Raw genomic sequence first — 18,674 nt, 5'->3', positions numbered from 1 at the left:
AAGAATTTTTTTGAAGATCTACCAAAGGCGTGGATTTTTTAAAGAATATTTTGACTATCTACCAAATGCGCGGATTTAAATAAAATTCATCATATTTTTCATTTCCCCTTTATGGGATTTTTTTTATTTTCTTGGTACAAATTTCAACCAAAAACCACCCTTGGGTTCAAAATGAAGATTCGATGTCGAAATTGTTGCGATTGCCCCTGAATTAAATAAATTTTAATAAATAAAATACAACCAACCGCATCTCTGTGCGACCGGATATACCGGCCGCAGATAAAACTGATGAGTTTCGGTGTTGCCACTGCGAATGGTAATTAGTGGAGACGGACCGCAAAATACAACCTTGGGAGGGTTTGCAGGTTGGCTAAGTGGGGTAGAGACAAATGAACAATAAATGTCGCAAACCAAAAAAAGAGGGAAAATCGTGCGTCTTTAGGAGGTTATAAAAGGGACTGAAAGGAAAAAACCCTTTCAATTCTAAACCGTGTTTTATAACCTTCCACATTAAAAATCGAAAAAGCGACCAAAAACCAAAAGTACAAAAGGATTACCAAAAAATAAAACAAAGTTTTTTTTTATATTTTATATTTCAATTTTATTTGTATGTGTGTGTGCGGGAATTTGTTTATATCTACGTAAGTGGTAATTTCAACAATAACGTATGTGGACGTAGAGTTAATGTTGTGTTTTTTATGTTCTTTTATGTGTTTAGAAAACCGAAGGCACACTGCTAAAAATTTGATGTCTGGCCTCCTCATTCCATTGCAAAAAAAGGGGGCCAGTGAAAATTATTTTGGGATATAATTGTCGGATCCCCAAAATACCGCCAAAGAAGGTCCACAAAAAAGCCTAAAATCCCCTGGTGCACCAACTGCCAACATTCCACCAAGCAGAGAATTTCGGGATGGTTAAATAAGGCAAGCCTTAGACCAAGTTAAAAAAGAACAATCGTATTTTAATTCCATTTGGTCCATTTTTGTGTGTGGAACACAGCATTTAAGCCGCAAGAACACCGGTTTTACCTAAAATGAAACAAAGAAAATAAGTTACTTTTTTTTAAATATTTGAAGTTTCAAGATATATATAACTATTATAACAAATTAATTTTATTATGAATATTTTAAGTGTTTAGTTTAAGTTGTGTTGTATTGTTTGTATGTGTTCAATTCTTATGTTGTAAGGATTATTAATGCTAAAAGAAAGCGTTAGAGTAGGGTTGCCCTAAAATACCCAAAAGTTTAAAGTGTACAAAAAAAGGCTGTAATAAGTCTTATAATAATCCCACTAACGGAGCTCTCTTAGGCAGGGTGTAATAAATAGTCTAATTACCAATAGGTGAAACTAAGAGGTAAAATCAGGGTAATCTGAGAGATTTGTCTCATGAAATTAGTGTTAGTAATCTAAGGTTTATGTTTGATTGTTTTCTTTTTTTTTTTTGTTAGAATTTTAAGTCAACTATGTTAATAAATGTAGCGTAAATGTTAACTATTTAAAAATGAAGTGCTAAATTTATTAGAAAGAGGGGGAAATTAGTGCAAGTCATCATGTGGTAAGTGTGGAGGATCAGGGGCCCTTATGAATGATATAAATTTTGGATTTTAAGGGTCAAGGTTGGGTGGGCCATGTGTGGAAGCATAAACACCAAGCTTCCTTGTTGATGGTGTATCGTGTTTCTTTTTGTAAGTGTAGTGTTTCTATGTTTTGTGTATCAATTCCAAATGTTTACTTGTTTGTCCCCTCGGGCTGATGGAAAAGGGTTGAGAACCTCCCCAAAGATGGCTGCTGAGCTAGCTGGCCTTAAAACCACAGCGCCACAGTAGGTGGTACATAACAAAATTTCCATGGGTAGGCTTGTGTTATTTGTATTATTTGATAAGGGATTATCCAAGCGATAATCCCTTATCAAATAATACAAAAATGCCTTAACTTCCAATAGGGCAAAACGTAAACCTTTAAAAAAAATCGATTTTGATTTATTTCTTTTTTTTCATATAGAAAATAAGAACTCACCAATACAACTTCTGGGACCCAAACGAATGGTAAATATGCTCCAGCATTTTTGTTTTTCTTATTTTCCTCGTTAAAACGTTCCGGGTCGAAAACCTCGGGATTTTCGTAATATTTTGGATCCCGGTGTAAACCAGACATTATAATACGAACAGCATCTCCTTTGCGAATCTCAATGCTAGCACCAATTCCATCCTCTGTCGTTAGCTCATATGAAAAATCTTTCGGTAAATACATTTACCGGCCATTTACGTAGAACTTCGGATACCACCATATCCATATAGGTCATTTTATGTAATATTTCCGGTGTTATCGTCTCATCAGCTTCCATTTGATTTTCAACATTTTGAATTTCCTCCAATAGTTTCTCTTGTACCTCAGGATATTCCATTAGTTCGTGTGCTGCAAAACTCATCACCAATGAGGATGTTTCGAGGGCGGCAAAAAAGAAAGCAAAACACTGGGCCACCAAATCTAAATCTGACCATTTTCGATTATGGGTTTTGGGTGAATCCGAGGCAATCATACCCCTTGCCTCCATTAGCAGATGAATTATATCGGGACGCTGGATATTATTATCCTTACGATATTGCATGGCATCCATAACGAGACTGGTGAAATAATCGGCATATTTACCAAATATTTTAACATTTAAAAGCTAAAATGAAATAAAATCTAGAAGTGGAACCACAAATTCCATACTCTCTTACTTACATTTGCAGCCGTGGAAATATCATGGTAAACATCAGCTTCATTTGTATCCTAAATGGAAAACTCATTATATACATTGCCTTTGTATAGAATTCATTATCCTTTTCACGAAATGAATTAATTTTCAAACCAAATGCCGTCGATGCAATTATATCATTTGTTAGACGTGTTGTAAAATCCTTTACATCCACCTCTATCCCCTCATCTTGTTTTTGTTCGCTCAAATACCCCATTGCCTCGTGTACCGAATCCAATATTAATTGAAACATTTGTCGCAATTTACTGCCGGTAAATGCTGGACTCAACGTATTCCGCATATCCCGCCATTTATCATTTTTCATAAGAAATAATGAGTTGCCAAACATGTTATCACTACCCTCGGCAAATACACCACGACGATTTACGAAATGATCGAAATCTTTAATGAGAATGCGTTTTACCAGTCCGGGGTCGCGTATTACCAAAATCGGTTCACGATGTTCGAAACTGCCATAAACTCTGAAAAGAAAATGAAAATATATGTTGATTTATATACCCTACACAACTATGTTGTTAGGGTATTATAGCTTTGTGCAGCCACAAGAATTTGTATCGCCGCGAAATATTAGTTCTAGACCATTATAATTTTTAAACACGATACAGGCCACATTTATGGATCAAAATTTCGATATGTAGGATGGACCAAAGAAGATCCCTATTGATTTTATAAAAATCCGTTAATATTTAGGGGATGAAATGGACCAAAAACTGTTTTTTGACTGTTTTTCTGGTAGCTCTAGAGGCCACAATTATGATCCGAACGCCACGAAATTTTACACTGGGAACGGAATGTGGCCAAATAATAAGCATAACAGTCGGGTCAACGACGACGCCTACAGTTTTCGGTTTTCTAGTCGCTCTAGATGTCATTATGATATGCAGAACATCACATATTTTACACGGTGAAGGTGATCTGACCAAATACTTAGAACGGTTGTTTAGATGATTCCGAGGGGCACATCAACCATAACCTAAAGTGATCAAATTTTTATTTTATGGCATAAACATTTACCTCGAAAAATAAGATATGGAAAATATGCCAGCGTTAGAAATTTTAGCTGCTGACCTATAATAGGTCTAGAGGGAAATATTGCAGAGGCTCAATTTTTTCGTACAAAGCCAGTTTTGCATTTCATTAGTAGCGCGATTTTGATCATACTTCTAAATAAGTTAACATAAATCCAATTTGTATCAAATTTAGTACACATAAGTACAAATTTCCAAACCTACATCCACACCCCAATCCTACACTCCAACTGTGATCCTAACTATAATCTATAATGCAGTAGTAATCTTATTTTTAAATTTCAGAGTTCCATCCCTATCGATTCACGTAAATCCAAATTGTTTTGAATATAGTACAATTTCAGGATTCCAGCTCCATATCCGTTCCTCCAAATTCAAATTGTACTAAATTTTGTACCGTTTAGTACTTTTCGTATACATGAGGACACAGTTCCAAAACCACATCCTTATATCGACCCTACTTCTCAACCTTGATTGGCATTCCAAATTTGAAGTTTTTAGCTCTATTCGTTCACATGCTACGAAATTGTACCAAATTTAGTACATTTTAGTACTTTCCGGATACTTATAGTTCAAATTTCCAAAAACCCCAACATCAATCCTACACTCCATCATTAACCCTCATCCGAAATTTAAGAGTTCTAGCTCTACCAGTTAGCCATGAATTTCTTAAAACCCAGCCTTATCTGACACCTTCGGACAAAGAGTGACGACCCTCACCCAAAATTTCAAGATTCTAGCTTCAGTTGATGAAGCTAGAATAAACTTAAATACTCTATAAATGTTTATTATTGAATATTTTCTATCGAACACACCTATTACATTATTCTCTATCGATTAGATACAAACAAAGTACTTACGGCCCGCTATGTTGATTATAGAATTCACACATGGCATCAAATCGGCTCTTCTTATTCAATGTAATTTCCTTAACCGTACCAAAGAGAAACGCCGGCTCGGCATAGGGTATATTACGTCTTTTAAAGAAATCATTATTTTTGATCGCCCAACGATAGAAGAGTATTAAACCGACAAAGGCAATGGCCAAGAATTCTAATAACATTTTGTGGAACACAGAACGCGTGGCAGTGTTTGTCGTTCGACGATCAACGTTTCAAAAAACACTAATCGAATATTGGGAATGCCGCAGAGAGTGATGACTAATTTGCTGTTTACGAAGCACTGCAAACGTTTGGGTGGTTCGTTAAGATATGAAACTAAACACGAAGTACGTATGTATGTTAATATGTACATTATTGTTTAGCGAAGCACTTCAAAAAAAATTAAAATTCATAGTGCCAAATTATTAGCTTTGTAGATAAGGTGTCAGTGATTGAGGACGGATTTTTTCTAGAGAAAAAATCACATACTAATGACATATACTTTTCTGTAGATACTATCACAGACTAAGGCGTGAATTTTTAAAATAATTTATTTCAAGGACTATCACAGCGGTAGGCGTGGATTTTTTTAAATAATTTATTTCAAGGACTGCTACAGGCGAGAATTTTTTAAATAATTTATTTCAAGGACTATCACAGCTACAAGCGTGGATTTTTTAAATAATTTATTTCAAGGACTATCACAGCTACAGGCGTGGATTTTTTAAATAATTTATTTCAAGGACTATCACAGCTACTGGCGTGGATTTTTTAAATAATTTATTTCAAGGACTATCTCAGCTACAGGCGTGGATTTTTTAAATAATTTATTTCAAGGACTATCACAGCTACAGGCGTGGATTTTTTAAATAATTTATTTCAAGGACTATCACACCAACAGGCGTGGATTTTTTAAATAATTGAAGCGGATCAACTTAATTTTTATTCAATTTTAATTTCAATAGTGTAAACACGTTTTAATGATCTTATGATTTCCATATTTAAATGCAACTCTGTTTTAAACATTTGAAATTAACGGTTAACTATGTAAATATTTTGTAAATAGTACTAAAAACTACATCTGTGAATCTACTACATTATTACACAACCAATACTAGACGATGATCTTGCTTCTCATAATTAGTACCTAAGCTCAATCAAATTTCAATAAAATCAGCTTCACTCCGAGTCCTGGACCACCCGGCTCTAATTCGTTTAGCGGACACTGAAGGCTTAAGATCATTACCCACGCTTGCCCAAGTTGATGGACTAGATCATAAGCTGGAAGTAGTTCCTAAACAAGGAGTAGCCAACATTATTTCAAATCTTGGTGTTTCGAGTTGCTTTATTGACGCCCAACGTGGGGCAAGCATCATTGAAACCCAAGGAGTTGCTTTATTGACGCCCAACGTGGGGCCAGCCTCATTGAAACCCAAGGAGTTTCTTTATAATTTATTTTAAGGACTAACACAACTACAGGCGTGGATTTTTTAAATAATCTTTTTCAAGGACTATTAGAGCATTAGGCCTGGATTTTTTAAATAATTTTTTTCAAGGACTATTAGAGCATTAGGCCTGGATTTTTTAAATAATTTTTTTCAAGGACTATTAGAGCATTAGGCGTGGATTTTTTAAATAATTTTTTTCAAGGACTATTAGAGCATTAGGCGTGGATTTTTTAAATAATTTATTTCAAGGACTATTAGAGCATTAGGCCTGGATTTTTTAAATAATTTTTTTCAAGGACTATTAGAGCATTAGGCCTGGATTTTTTAAATAATTTTTTTCAAGGACTATTAGAGCATTAGGCCTGGATTTTTTAAATAATTTTTTTCAAGGACTATTAGAGCATTAGGCCTGGATTTTTTAAATAATTTTTTTCAAGGACTATTAGAGCATTAGGCGTGGATTTTTTAAATAATTTTTTTCAAGGACTATTAGAGCATTAGGCCTGGATTTTTTAAATAATTTATTTCAAGGACTATCACAGCTACAGGCGTGGATTTTTTAAATAATTTATTTCAAGGACTATCACAGCTACAGGCGTGGATTTTTTAAATAATTTATTTCAAGGACTATCACAGCTACGGGCGTGGATTTTTTAAATAATTTATTTCAAGGACTATATCACAGCTACAGGCGTGGATTTTTTAAATAATTTATTTCAAGGACTATCACAGCTACAGGCGTGGATTTTTTAAATAATTTATTTCAAGGACTATCACAGCTACAGGCGTGGATTTTTTAAATAATTTATTTCAAGGACTATCACAGCTACAGGCGTGAATTTTTTAAATAATTTATTTCAAGGACTATCACAGTTACGGGCGTGGATTTTTTAAATATTTTTAAGGGAAAAGTTTACTGAAGAAGTTTTTGTTTATAAAATTTTATTGAAGTAAATTATGAACCTAATATTTAACATTTCCTTGGTATACATTTAAGCCAAAATCCACCTTTAGGAAGCAATTGTATATTGGCAGGATCTAATGTCAGAGGTTGAGAAGTCTTGGGGCTCACTTCCAGACGATAATCACGCAATAGATAGTAGAGGAAAGCCTTCACCTCCAACAATGCAAAACGATTTCCTAGAAATAAAACGTAAATAATTTTGAAAATATTTTTTAAAATTATTTTTAAAATATTCACCAACTCACCAATACAATTACGTGGTCCCAAACCAAATGGTAGATATGTACCAATTTCGATTTTCCCCCTATTCTCCACACTAAATCGCTCCGGATTAAATTGATCAGGATTTTCAAAATATTTCGGATCACGTTGAAGACCACACAGTGACACACGTATTTTTTCACCTTTCTTAATGACAATATTTTCTCCACTCTCAGGTGATTTATATTCAAAATCTTTAGTACAAGTACGATCGGTTACCAAAGTGACAGGCCATTTTCGTAGAACTTCTGATATGACCATATCCATATAGGGCATTTTTTGCAACAGCTCATATGTGACCGATTTACCCTGTAGATCTTTATCAATTCCACGAATTTCTTCATAAAGTTTTTCTTGAACCTGAGGATTTTCCATTAGCTCATGAGCGGCAAAACTCATTACTCCCGATGATGGTTCGAAGCCAGCAAATAAGAAAAGCAAACATTGAGCAACAATTTCAATATCAGACCATTGACGGAAATGTGTTTTCTGTATATCGGTGGGTATCATTCCGCTAGCTTCCATCAGCAGATTTATCATGTCGGGACGATGTATGTTATGTTCCTGACGATATTTCATAGTGTCTAACACCAAATGCATAAAATACTCGGTAAATGATTTTTCAAAAATATCAATAGATAACATCTAGAAAAATGGAAAAAGGTAAACATTTGAATATCGGAAAACAAAATATTTATTTAAAAATCCATGTCTATAACTGTGTTGGCCCTTAAAATAAATTATTTAATAAATCCATGTCTATAACCGTGTTGGTCCTTAACGTAAATTATTTTAAAAATCCATGCCTATAGCTGTGTTGGTCCTTAAAATAAATTATTTAAAAATCCAAGCCTATAGCTGTGTTGGTCCTTAAAGTAAATTATTTTAAAAATCCAAGCCTATAGCTAAGATGGTACTTAAAGTAAATTATTTAAAAAATCGACGTCTATTGCTGTGTTGGTCCTTAATATAAATTATTTAAAAAATCCACGCGTATAGCTGTGTTGGTCCTTAAAATAAATTATTTAATAAATCCATGTCTATAACCGTGTTGGTCCTTAAAATAAATTATTTAAAAAATCAACGCCTATAGCTGTGTTGGTCCTTAAAAAAATTTAAAAATCCACGCCTATAGCTGTGTTGGTCCTTAAAATAAATTATTTAAAAATCCAAGCCTATAGCTAAGATGGTACTTAAAGTAAATTATTTAAAAAATCGACGTCTATTGCTGTGTTGGTCCTTAATATAAATTATTTAAAAAATCCACGCCTATAGCTGTGTTGGTCCTTAAAATAACATTTTTAAATAACCCACGCCTATAGCTTTGTTGGTCCTTAGAATAAATTATTTAAAAAATCCAAGCCCATAGCTGTGTTGGTCCTTAAAGTAAATTATTTTAAAAATCCACGTCTATAGCTGTGTTGGTCCTTAAAATAAATTATTTAAAAAATCAACGCCTATAGTTGTGTTGGTCCTTAAAAAAAAATATTTAAAAAATCCACGCCTATAGCTGTGTTGGTCCTTAACATAAATGTTGGTCTTTAAAATAAATTATTTAAAAACCCACGCCTATAACTGTGTTGGTCCTTAAAATAAATGTTGGTCCCTAAAATAAATTATTTAAAAAATCCATGCCTATAGCTGTGTTGGTCTTTAAAATAAATTATTTAAAAAATCCACGCCTATAGCTGTGTTGGTCCTTAAAATAAATTATTTAAAAAAAAACACGACTGTAGCTGTGTTGGCCCTTCAAATAAATTATTTAAAAAATCCTCGTCTATATCTAAGATGGTCCTTAAAATAAAGTATTTAAAAAATCGACGTCTATTGCTGTGTTGGTCCTTAAAATAAGTTATTTTAAAAATCCACGCCTATAGATGTGGTAGTCCTTCAGAAAACTTCTTGCTTATATAGCCCTCGAAATAAATTATTTTGCTGGTATTATTTACTCACCTCGGCCAATTTCGGAAATATCATAATAAAAATCATTTTCAATTGTTGCAGTCCCGAAAAATTCACAGCATTTTTGGCCTTAATATAAAATTCATTATCTTTGTCACGAAATGAATTGACTTGCAGACCAAATGCCGTTGAGGCAATGATGTCATTTGTCAGCCTAGTAGACAAATCTTTAATATCGACATCGAAACCATGCACCGAATTTTGTTGCACCTTCAAATACGACATTGCCTCATCCACCGTTTGTAACATCAACTGGAACATTTGACGCATTTTACTGCCGGTAAAAGCTGGACTCAAAGTACTTCTCATATCACGCCATTTATCATTTTCCAACATGAATAGGGAATTGGCAAAGAAATTTTCACTGCTGCCCGGAAATGTCTGACGATTGACAAAGTGATCGAAATCTTTAATCATAATTTGTTTAATTAATTCCGGATCTCGGATCATAAGCAGTGGTTGGCGATTATCAAAGGCTCCATAGACCCTGTAATTCGTTTTTTATATAAATTTTTTGGGTGTTGATATGATGTATGTATGTCTCTATGTACTTACATTCCCTTATGCCGCTGATGCATTTCACACAGAACATCAAATCCCGTTTTACGCCGCAATATTATATCCAAACCATTGCCGAATAAAAATATTGGTTTTTCATAGTCCAAATTACGTTTTGCGAAATAGTTATTATTTTTGGTGGCCCAATAATAAAAATATGCGCCGCCAATTAAAATAAATATAAGAAATTCTAATAACATTTTGCTTGTGTGTTGTGTTGTTTGTTCTCCGATTATGTCCGCTCGCTTCAAGCTTCTAACTGAGAATGAAATTCATTTTTTGTCCGGATCACTAGGTTTTGTTAATTACATTTCATTGAAAATAATTGTGAGAGCAATATGGAGGTTGGAGAGATCTATCTCTATTGTAGATTTTTTTGCTCTTGTTTATTCTACACTGAGGTTGTGTAAATATTAATAAAATAAAACAAATAAATTCATATTAAATATATACCTACCTCCCTTACCATCAGGTGGATAATCAATTAGTAATTGATATTAAATATTTGCACCTATTCACGCCTATAACTGTGATGGTCCCTGAAAAAAATTATTTAAAAAATCTACGCCTATAGCTGTGATGGTCCCTGCAAAAAATTATTTAAAAAATCCACGCCTATAGCTGTAATGGTACCTGCAAAAAATTGTTTAAAAAATCCAGGCCTATAGCTGTGATGGTCCCTGCAAAAAATTATTTAAAAAATCCACGCCTATAGCTGTGATGGTCCCTGAAATAAATTATTTAAAAAATCCACGCCTATAACTGTGATGGTCCCTGAAATAAATTATTTAAAAAATCCACGCCTATAGCTGTGATGGTCCTTGAAATAAATTATTTGAAAAATCCACGCCTATAGCTGTGATGGTCCCTGAAATAAATTATTAAAAAAATCCACGCCTATGGCTGTGATGGTCCCCGAAATAAATTATTAAAAAAAATCCACGCCTATAGCTGTGATGGTCCCTGAAATAAATTATTTAAAAAATCCACGCCTATGGCTGTGATGGTCCCTGAAATACATTATTTAAAAAATTCCACGCCTATAGATGTGATGGTCCCCGAAATAAATTATTAAAAAAAATCCACGCCTATAGCTGTGATGGTCCCTGAAATAACTTATTTACAAAATCCACGCCTAAAGCTGTGATGGTCCCTGAAATAAATTATTTCAAAAATCCGCGCACTATTTCTGAATATTTTTTATTTATATTTACATAAATACATATATACATAAATACTTAATATATGTACATATGTATATATGTATATAATATTATTACAAATATTTTACAATTTTTATTGAAAATAATTAAAAGAACAATTTAAGCTTTTCTTGGTTTCAGTTTCAACCAAAAACCTCCTTTTGGCAACAGTTGTATCTTAGTAGGATCTAAGACCAACGGTATACAACTCTTGGCACATGGCTCCAAATGATAATCACGCAACAAATAGTAAAGGAACACCTTTACCTCCAATAAAGCGAAACGAGTACCTATAACAAAAACAACAATTAAATTATACTTTTTCAAAACGAAAAATAATAAAAAATCAAAATATTACCAATACAATTACGTGAACCCACACCAAATGGCAAATAAGTACCATGATCTATTTTCATTTTATTTTCCGCACTAAAACGTTCCGGATCAAAGACATTGGGATTTTCAAAATATGTTGGATCCCTCTGGAAGCCACACATAGAAATGCGTACCTTTTCACCTTTCTTTACGATCACACGTTCACCGGTATCCTTTGACACATATTCAAAATCTTTATTACATATACGATCGGTTACACCCGCCACAGGCCATTTTCTCAACACCTCCGATACAACCATTTCCATATAGGGCATTTTTTGCAACAATTCATATGATACCGGCTTACCGTGTAACTCTTCGTCGACTCCATGAATTTCTTCATAGAGTTTTTCTTGAACCTGAGAATTCTCCATCAGCTCATGGGCGGCAAAACTCATTACACCCGAAGATGGTTCAAAGCCGGCAAAGAGGAAGGCCAAACATTGCGCCACAACTTCCATATCAGTCCATTGACGGAAATGGGTTTTCTGTACCTCTGTGGGTATCATACCTCTGGCTTCCATTAGCAAATTAATCATGTCCGGACGATGTATATTGTGTTCCTGGCGATATTTCATTGTACCCAATACCAGATTCATAAAATAATCGGTAAATGATTTTTCAAAAATATCCATTTTTAGCTTCTGCAAAAAGAAAATATTTTAATAATTTTTTTTAATAAATTATTTAAAAAATCCACGCCTAATGCTCTAATAGTCCTTGAAGAAAATTATTTAAAAAATCCACGCCTAATGCTCTAATAGTCCTTGAAGAAAATTATTTAAAAAATCCACGCCTAATGCTCTAATAGTCCTTGAAGAAAATTATTTAAAAAATCCACGCCTAATGCTCTAATAGTCCTTGAAGAAAATTATTTAAAAAATCCACGCCTAATGCTCTAATAGTCCTTGAAAAAAATTATTTAAAAAATCCACGCCTAATGCTCTAATAGTCCTTGAAAAAAATTATTTAAAAAATCCACGCCTAATGCTCTAATAGTCCTTGAAAAAAATTATTTAAAAAATCCACGCCTAATGCTCTAATAGTCCTTGAAAAAAATTATTTAAAAAATCCACGCCTAATGCTCTAATAGTCCTTGAAAAAAATTATTTAAAAAATCCACGCCTAATGCTCTAATAGTCCTTGAAAAAAATTATTTAAAAAATCCACGCCTAATGCTCTAATAGTCCTTGAAAAAAATTATTTAAAAAATCCACGCCTAATGCTCTAATAGTCCTTGAAAAAAATTATTTAAAAAATCCACGCCTAATGCTCTAATAGTCCTTGAAAAAAATTATTTAAAAAATCCACGCCTAATGCTCTAATAGTCCTTGAAAAAAATTATTTAAAAAATCCACGCCTAATGCTCTAATAGTCCTTGAAAAAAATTATTTAAAAAATCCACGCCTAATGCTCTAATAGTCCTTGAAAAAAATTATTTAAAAAATCCACGCCTAATGCTCTAATAGTCCTTGAAAAAAATTATTTAAAAAATCCACGCCTAATGCTCTAATAGTCCTTGAAAAAAATTATTTAAAAAATCCACGCCTAATGCTCTAATAGTCCTTGAAAAAAATTATTTAAAAAATCCACGCCTAATGCTCTAATAGTCCTTGAAAAAAATTATTTAAAAAATCCACGCCTAATGCTCTAATAGTCCTTGAAAAAAATTATTTAAAAAATCCACGCCTAATGCTCTAATAGTCCTTGAAAAAAATTATTTAAAAAAACCACGTCTGATGCTCTAATAGTCCTTGAAAATTTATCTTTAAAAATCTACGTCTAATGCTCTAATAGTCCTTGAAAAAAATTATTTAAAAAATCCACGCCTAATGCTCTAATAGTCCTTGAAAAAAATTATTTAAAAAATCCACGCCTAATGCTCTAATAGTCCTTGAAAAAAATTATTTAAAAAATCCACGCCTAATGCTCTAATAGTCCTTGAAAAAAATTATTTAAAAAATCCACGCCTAATGCTCTAATAGTCCTTGAAAAAAATTATTTAAAAAATCCACGCCTAATGCTCTAATAGTCCTTGAAAAAATTATTTAAAAAATCCACGCCTAATGCTCTAAAAGTCCTTGAAAAATCTTCTTTAAAAAACACATGCCTATTGCTCTAATAGTCCTTGAAAAAAAAAAAAAATCAATTATTTAAAAAATCCACGCCTAATGCTCTAATAGTCCTTGAAAAAAACAATTATTTAAAAAATCCACGCCTAATGCTCTAATAGTCCTTGAAAAAAACAATTATTTAAAAAATCCACGCCTAATGCTCTAATAGTCCTTGAAAAAAACAATTATTTAAAAAATCCACGCCTAATGCTCTAATAGTCCTTGAAAAAAACAATTATTTAAAAAATCCACGCCTAATGCTCTAATAGTCCTTGAAAAAAACAATTATTTAAAAAATCCACGCCTAATGCTCTAATAGTCCTTGAAAATAACAATTATTTAAAAAATCCACGCCTAATGCTCTAATAGTCCATGAAAAAAAAATTATTTAAAAAATCCACGCCTAATGCTCTGATAGTCCTTGAAAAAAAATTATTTAAAAAATCCACGCCTAATGCTCTAATAGTCCTTGAAAAAAATTATTTAAAAAATCCACGACTAATGCTCTAATAGTCCTTGAAAAAAATTATTTAAAAAATCCACGACTAATGCTCTAATAGTCCTTGAAAAAAAATTATATAAAAAATCCACGCCTAATGCTGTAAAGGTCTTTGAAAAAATTATTTAAAAAATCCACGCCTAATGCTGTAATAGTCCTTGAAAAAAATTATTTAAAAAATCCACGCCTAATGCTGTAATAGTCCTTGAAAAAAAATATTTGAAAAATCCACGCCTAATGCTGTAATAGTCCTTGAAAAAAATATTTAAAAAATCCACGCCTAATGCTCTAATAGTCCTTGAAAGAAAATATTTTGAAAAATCCACGCCTAATGCTCTAATAGTCCTTGAAAAAAAATTATTTAAAAAATCCACGCCTAATGCTGTAATAGTCCTTGAAAAAAATGTTTTTTTAAGAAATCCACTCTTCCAGATCTGATAGTCCTTTAAATAATCCACGCCTAATGATCTAATAGTCCTTGAAATAAACTATTTTAATAATCCAACCCTAATGCTCTAAGATTCCTTGAAATAAATTAAAAAATCCAAGTCTAATGCTGTAATAGTCCTTGAAAAAAATTATTTCAAAAATTCAATCCTTCGGATCTGATAGTCCTTTAAAAAATCCACGCCTAATGCTCTAACAGTCCTTGAAATAAATTATTTTAATAATCCAACACTAATGCTCTAAGAGTCCTTGAAATAAATTATTTAAAAAATTAAAAAAATAATTCCTCCATCCCGCTACTTACCTCCGCCAACTTTGGAAAGATAACAATAAACAGCATTTTCACCTGCTGCAAACCCGTAAAGCTGACAGCCCGCTTTGCCTTAATATAGAATTCATTTTCTTTATCACGAAATGAATTCACCTGCAGACCAAATGCCGTCGAGGCAATTATATCATTTGTCAGACGCGTAGTTAAATCTTTCATGTCGACATCGATACCATCCATCGACCACTGTTGACTTCTTAAATATGCCATGGCCTCATCTACCGTCTGTACCATCAACTGGAACATTTGACGCATTTTACTGCCGGTAAATGCGGGACTCAATGTACTTCTCATATCACGCCATTTATCATTTTCCATCATAAACAACGAATGGGAAAATAAATTCTCCGTGGCCCCTGAACTCGATACCTGGCGGTTTACAAAATGATCGAAATCTTTTATTAAAATTTGTTTAACCAATTCTGGATCACGTATCATGAGGACCGGCTGACGCATATCAAACGCTCCATAGACCCTGTAATTGTACAATGATTGAAATATATTTTTTTATCCACATACAAACAAAACAACTTACATTCCCTTATGTCGTTGATGTACTTCACAGAGAAATTCAAACCCCGTCTTACGTTTCATCAACATCTCCCAACTGTTGCCAAACAAAAACCGCGGCTTTTCATATTCCAAATTTCGTTATTTAAAGAAATTATTATTCTTGGTGGCCCAATAGTAAAACAAAGCACCAGCAATTAAAACAAATGCAATTATTTCCAACAACATGTTTGCCTTTTCCGCAAATTAAACAATTAGTTATTTATTTGCTCCGCTAAACGTTTGCAGCAATGTTTTCGTTCCGACTTATCGATTATTAATACAATTAATAATTGTGTGTAGGATTGCTAACGACTGGCGAAGTCAAGATAATATTTATTTTTTCTTTGTTTGTGAATATGTATATACTATAAACAGATTTTTTATATACCTACAATATAAGAGTTATCGTATTTTCGGCACGTTCGGAATTTCATATCTCCTCCTCCAAACTTGTGATACTTATTTACTTATCAGCAATATCTCTTCATAAGTAAAAACAAAAAATTGTTGTGATTTGCTTAGAAGTACACACAAGCGTACCACAAGAGAGGTCGGACTGCATGTTAGACCCGATCCGATACCCAAATCAAAATACATATTTAAATAGATTTCATAGAAATTACTCATATTCCAATCAATTAAAACGGATCTGTCAAAAATGACAAGTTAACATTTAAAAAAGGTGCTAAGTTCGGCCGGGCCGAACTATTTAGACCCCTACTCAATGAGATCCGCATTCAAAGTACTTCAAATTTGGTAGCGACATTATAAAAGGGGACTTTGTCATGGAGATTTGTTTATCCCCTGAGAAAATGAAACAAACGGAGAAGTACTTAGATAGGGAAATTCGGCTGAAACTTCCAGCATACCGAAAATTGAACGGACCATAATATGAGGCTATATACAAAACTTGACCTTTTTGTTTAAAATTTTTCTGCCAAGAACCAAGGATGCCAAATTACAGACACTACGGCTGAGAAATGTTTATAGGACAAAAAAAAATACCTAAAATGGTCGAGACCTTATTTGATTTGGTCTAGGTCAAAACATGGAACTATACTGGCAAATTTTTCCAAGAAAGTTTCTTAATCCTGAATGTCTGGGCGGAAGAGTCTGATATTATTCCGGGTGTACCGAGGAAGAGCATCTGCACCAAGAGAGTTCAAGGCCTAAAACTTCTCAGTAGACGCCAGCCACTGTTCCTTCTTCCCTCTGGGATCGGTCTGTATAAAAAGCCAGACCGTCCAGAAGAGGGCTACTACGGACCCCGTCGTCTCTACTGAGAATAACGACATCTACATCGTCAAATCTCTGGTGATATATAGTCGCTTAGTTTTCGTTCAGGTTACAAAGATTCTGTCTGGGCGGAAGAGTCTGATATTATTCCGGGTGTACCGAGGAAGAGCATCTGCACCAAGAGAGTTCAAGGCCTAAAACTTCTCAGTAGACGCCAGCCACTGTTCCTTCTTCCCTCTGGGATCGGTCTGTATAAAAAGCCAGACCGTCCAGAAGAGGGCTACTACGGACCCCGTCGTCTCTACTGAGAATAACGACATCTACATCGTCAAATCTCTGGTGATATATAGTCGCTTAGTTTTCGTTCAGGTTACAAAGATTCTGTTCATGCAGCCTTTGGGCCTGACACTTAAGGGCTAAGCAGAATGCTCGCGTTGAGCCATCCGTATGCGTTTGTGTTATCGTTTCCTTGTGGTTGTTGTATTTTCGATAACATAAAACGCGACGGATGGCTCAACGCAAGCATTCTGCTTGGCCCTTTAATGCTGAGACCCAGAGGCCTTAAGTTCAGCATTACATTCAGAGGTGCTTGTGGAGTGCTCCTCGCGGCTCCAGTTATAAAAATCGAGGCTACTCTTTGTACCTTGTCTAGTTTGCTGAATGTCGATATACGCGCAGGTATTGCCACTTTTCCCAAAGGAATTCTTGCATGCGTAGAGTGTAATCTACCCTCTCTTCGTCCTTTCCTCAGAATTCCTGTTCCATCGTAGTTGTCTAAGATCGTGCCAAGGTTCTTTGCTTCGGCCGAGGGATGGAGCTACACCCCATCCAGTGTTGGTGGAGCAAAGACACCGAGCTTATGTTTCCTAGTGAACGTTATTAGTCCTGTCTTTTTTGGATTAACTCCAAGGCTGTTCGCCTTGGCCCAACCTGACAGCGTCGATGAGGCTCTTTACATAAGCTCCGAAGTTGTGGACGGGAATTTACCGGAAATCAATATCACCACGTCGTCCAACTCTATCAACATATTTTGTTGATTACCAATAGCCACAGCAACGATGAGAGCACTCCGCCCTGAGATGTACCTCTAGTTACTATTTTCCTGATTTAAGTCTCCCCCATATTTGAATTTATAATTCTGCTTTTTAGAATTTTATCTAACCAACACGTACGGGTTTCAGGTATGTTGATTTTTTTAAGTCAGTGCTTTATGGATTCAAGTTCTACAGTGTTGAATCTCTCAATATAACCTACCACCATGCAGATTCCACAGATTTGCCTTTAATATATGCGTGCTGCGAATTGCTTAGAGAGGTGGTGTCTACATGATTCCTAATCTCCAGGTCGATCAGTGTTTCGAGAGTCTTGAGGAGAAAGGATGATAGGCTAATGGGTCTATAGTCCATTGTTGCAGAATGGCTTAGTTTTCCCGCTTTGGGTATGTACGGAACACACGAGAGAGTCAAACAGGCCGTATAATGCAACATCTATCAACGTATCATCTGTTGGATAACACTGGTGATGATGGTGAGGTGTAGGGTATCATATAGTCGGAACCACCTGTTTATGGTAATTTCCTTTCCCTTAGAAAAGAAATATTTCATCAGTACACGAAATTCATTATTATCAATTTTTTTGTGTACAACCTAGAAAGAGAATTACTATAATTCATGGAATAATGAATATCATAAGAATATAATTATTATAACACCATGATGACTTCAAATTTTTATTTGATAAAAAAACATTATTCCCCATACATAACCTAAGACATTTTGATAGAAATAGAAACCTTATTCATTCTTACATTCTAATCGGATTAATAACTACATAAACTATTAGCATTGCCTTATCAAATTGCAAAAATAAATGCAGATAACAAAGAATTTATCAATCATCGCCTTATCAATTCCAATTGCTCTTCTATTTGTTATTTTTTTATATCAAAACATATGTATATCGACTTATCTGCTGACAACTGTAAGAAAAACTCAGCTGACCCATAAATGGTGAAATTCAATGGCATTGAAAAAAATTAAACAAATCGATATTATTTTT

At 33.9% G+C, this 18,674-nt stretch overlaps 1 protein-coding gene and 1 pseudogene across 1 annotated transcript; both read right to left on the bottom strand.

The window, feature by feature from the left end:
• Positions 1-1,714: 1,714 nt before the first annotated feature.
• LOC133325273 (probable cytochrome P450 9f2) lies at positions 1,715-4,852 on the bottom strand (annotated as a pseudogene).
• A 2,236-nt stretch (positions 4,853-7,088) lies between these two features.
• Positions 7,089-15,299, bottom strand: LOC133325272 (cytochrome P450 3A18-like). Its single transcript, XM_061534060.1, has 7 exons — positions 14,805-15,299; positions 11,424-12,084; positions 11,192-11,355; positions 9,861-9,874; positions 9,297-9,792; positions 7,328-7,988; positions 7,089-7,258 (listed from the first exon to the last, which is right to left on the bottom strand). The coding sequence occupies exons 1-7, from the start codon at positions 15,282-15,284 to the stop codon at positions 7,089-7,091; spliced, it is 2,646 nt and encodes an 881-aa protein (XP_061390044.1). The 5' UTR covers positions 15,285-15,299.
• Positions 15,300-18,674: the final 3,375 nt, after the last annotated feature.

Source organism: Musca vetustissima, unplaced genomic scaffold (genome assembly GCF_032173495.1).
Source record: "Musca vetustissima isolate MV318-11 ecotype Yass unplaced genomic scaffold, APGP_CSIRO_Mvet_v1 utg10441, whole genome shotgun sequence".
NCBI lineage: Eukaryota > Metazoa > Arthropoda > Insecta > Diptera > Muscidae > Musca > Musca vetustissima.
This window is presented reverse-complemented; position numbering and strand designations above follow the sequence as displayed.

Excerpts from the sequence above, each read along its gene's own strand:
- LOC133325272 (XM_061534060.1), bottom strand. The coding sequence starts at position 15,284 with ATGCGTCAGCCGGTCCTCATGATACGTGATCCAGAATTGGTTAAACAA. Across the intron at positions 12,085-14,804 it reads TCTTTCCAAAGTTGGCGGAG|AAGCTAAAAATGGATATTTT; the intron begins GTAAGTAGCGGG and ends TTCTTTTTGCAG. Across the intron at positions 7,259-7,327 it reads GGGACCACGTAATTGTATTG|GAAATCGTTTTGCATTGTTG; the intron begins GTGAGTTGGTGA and ends TTTTATTTCTAG.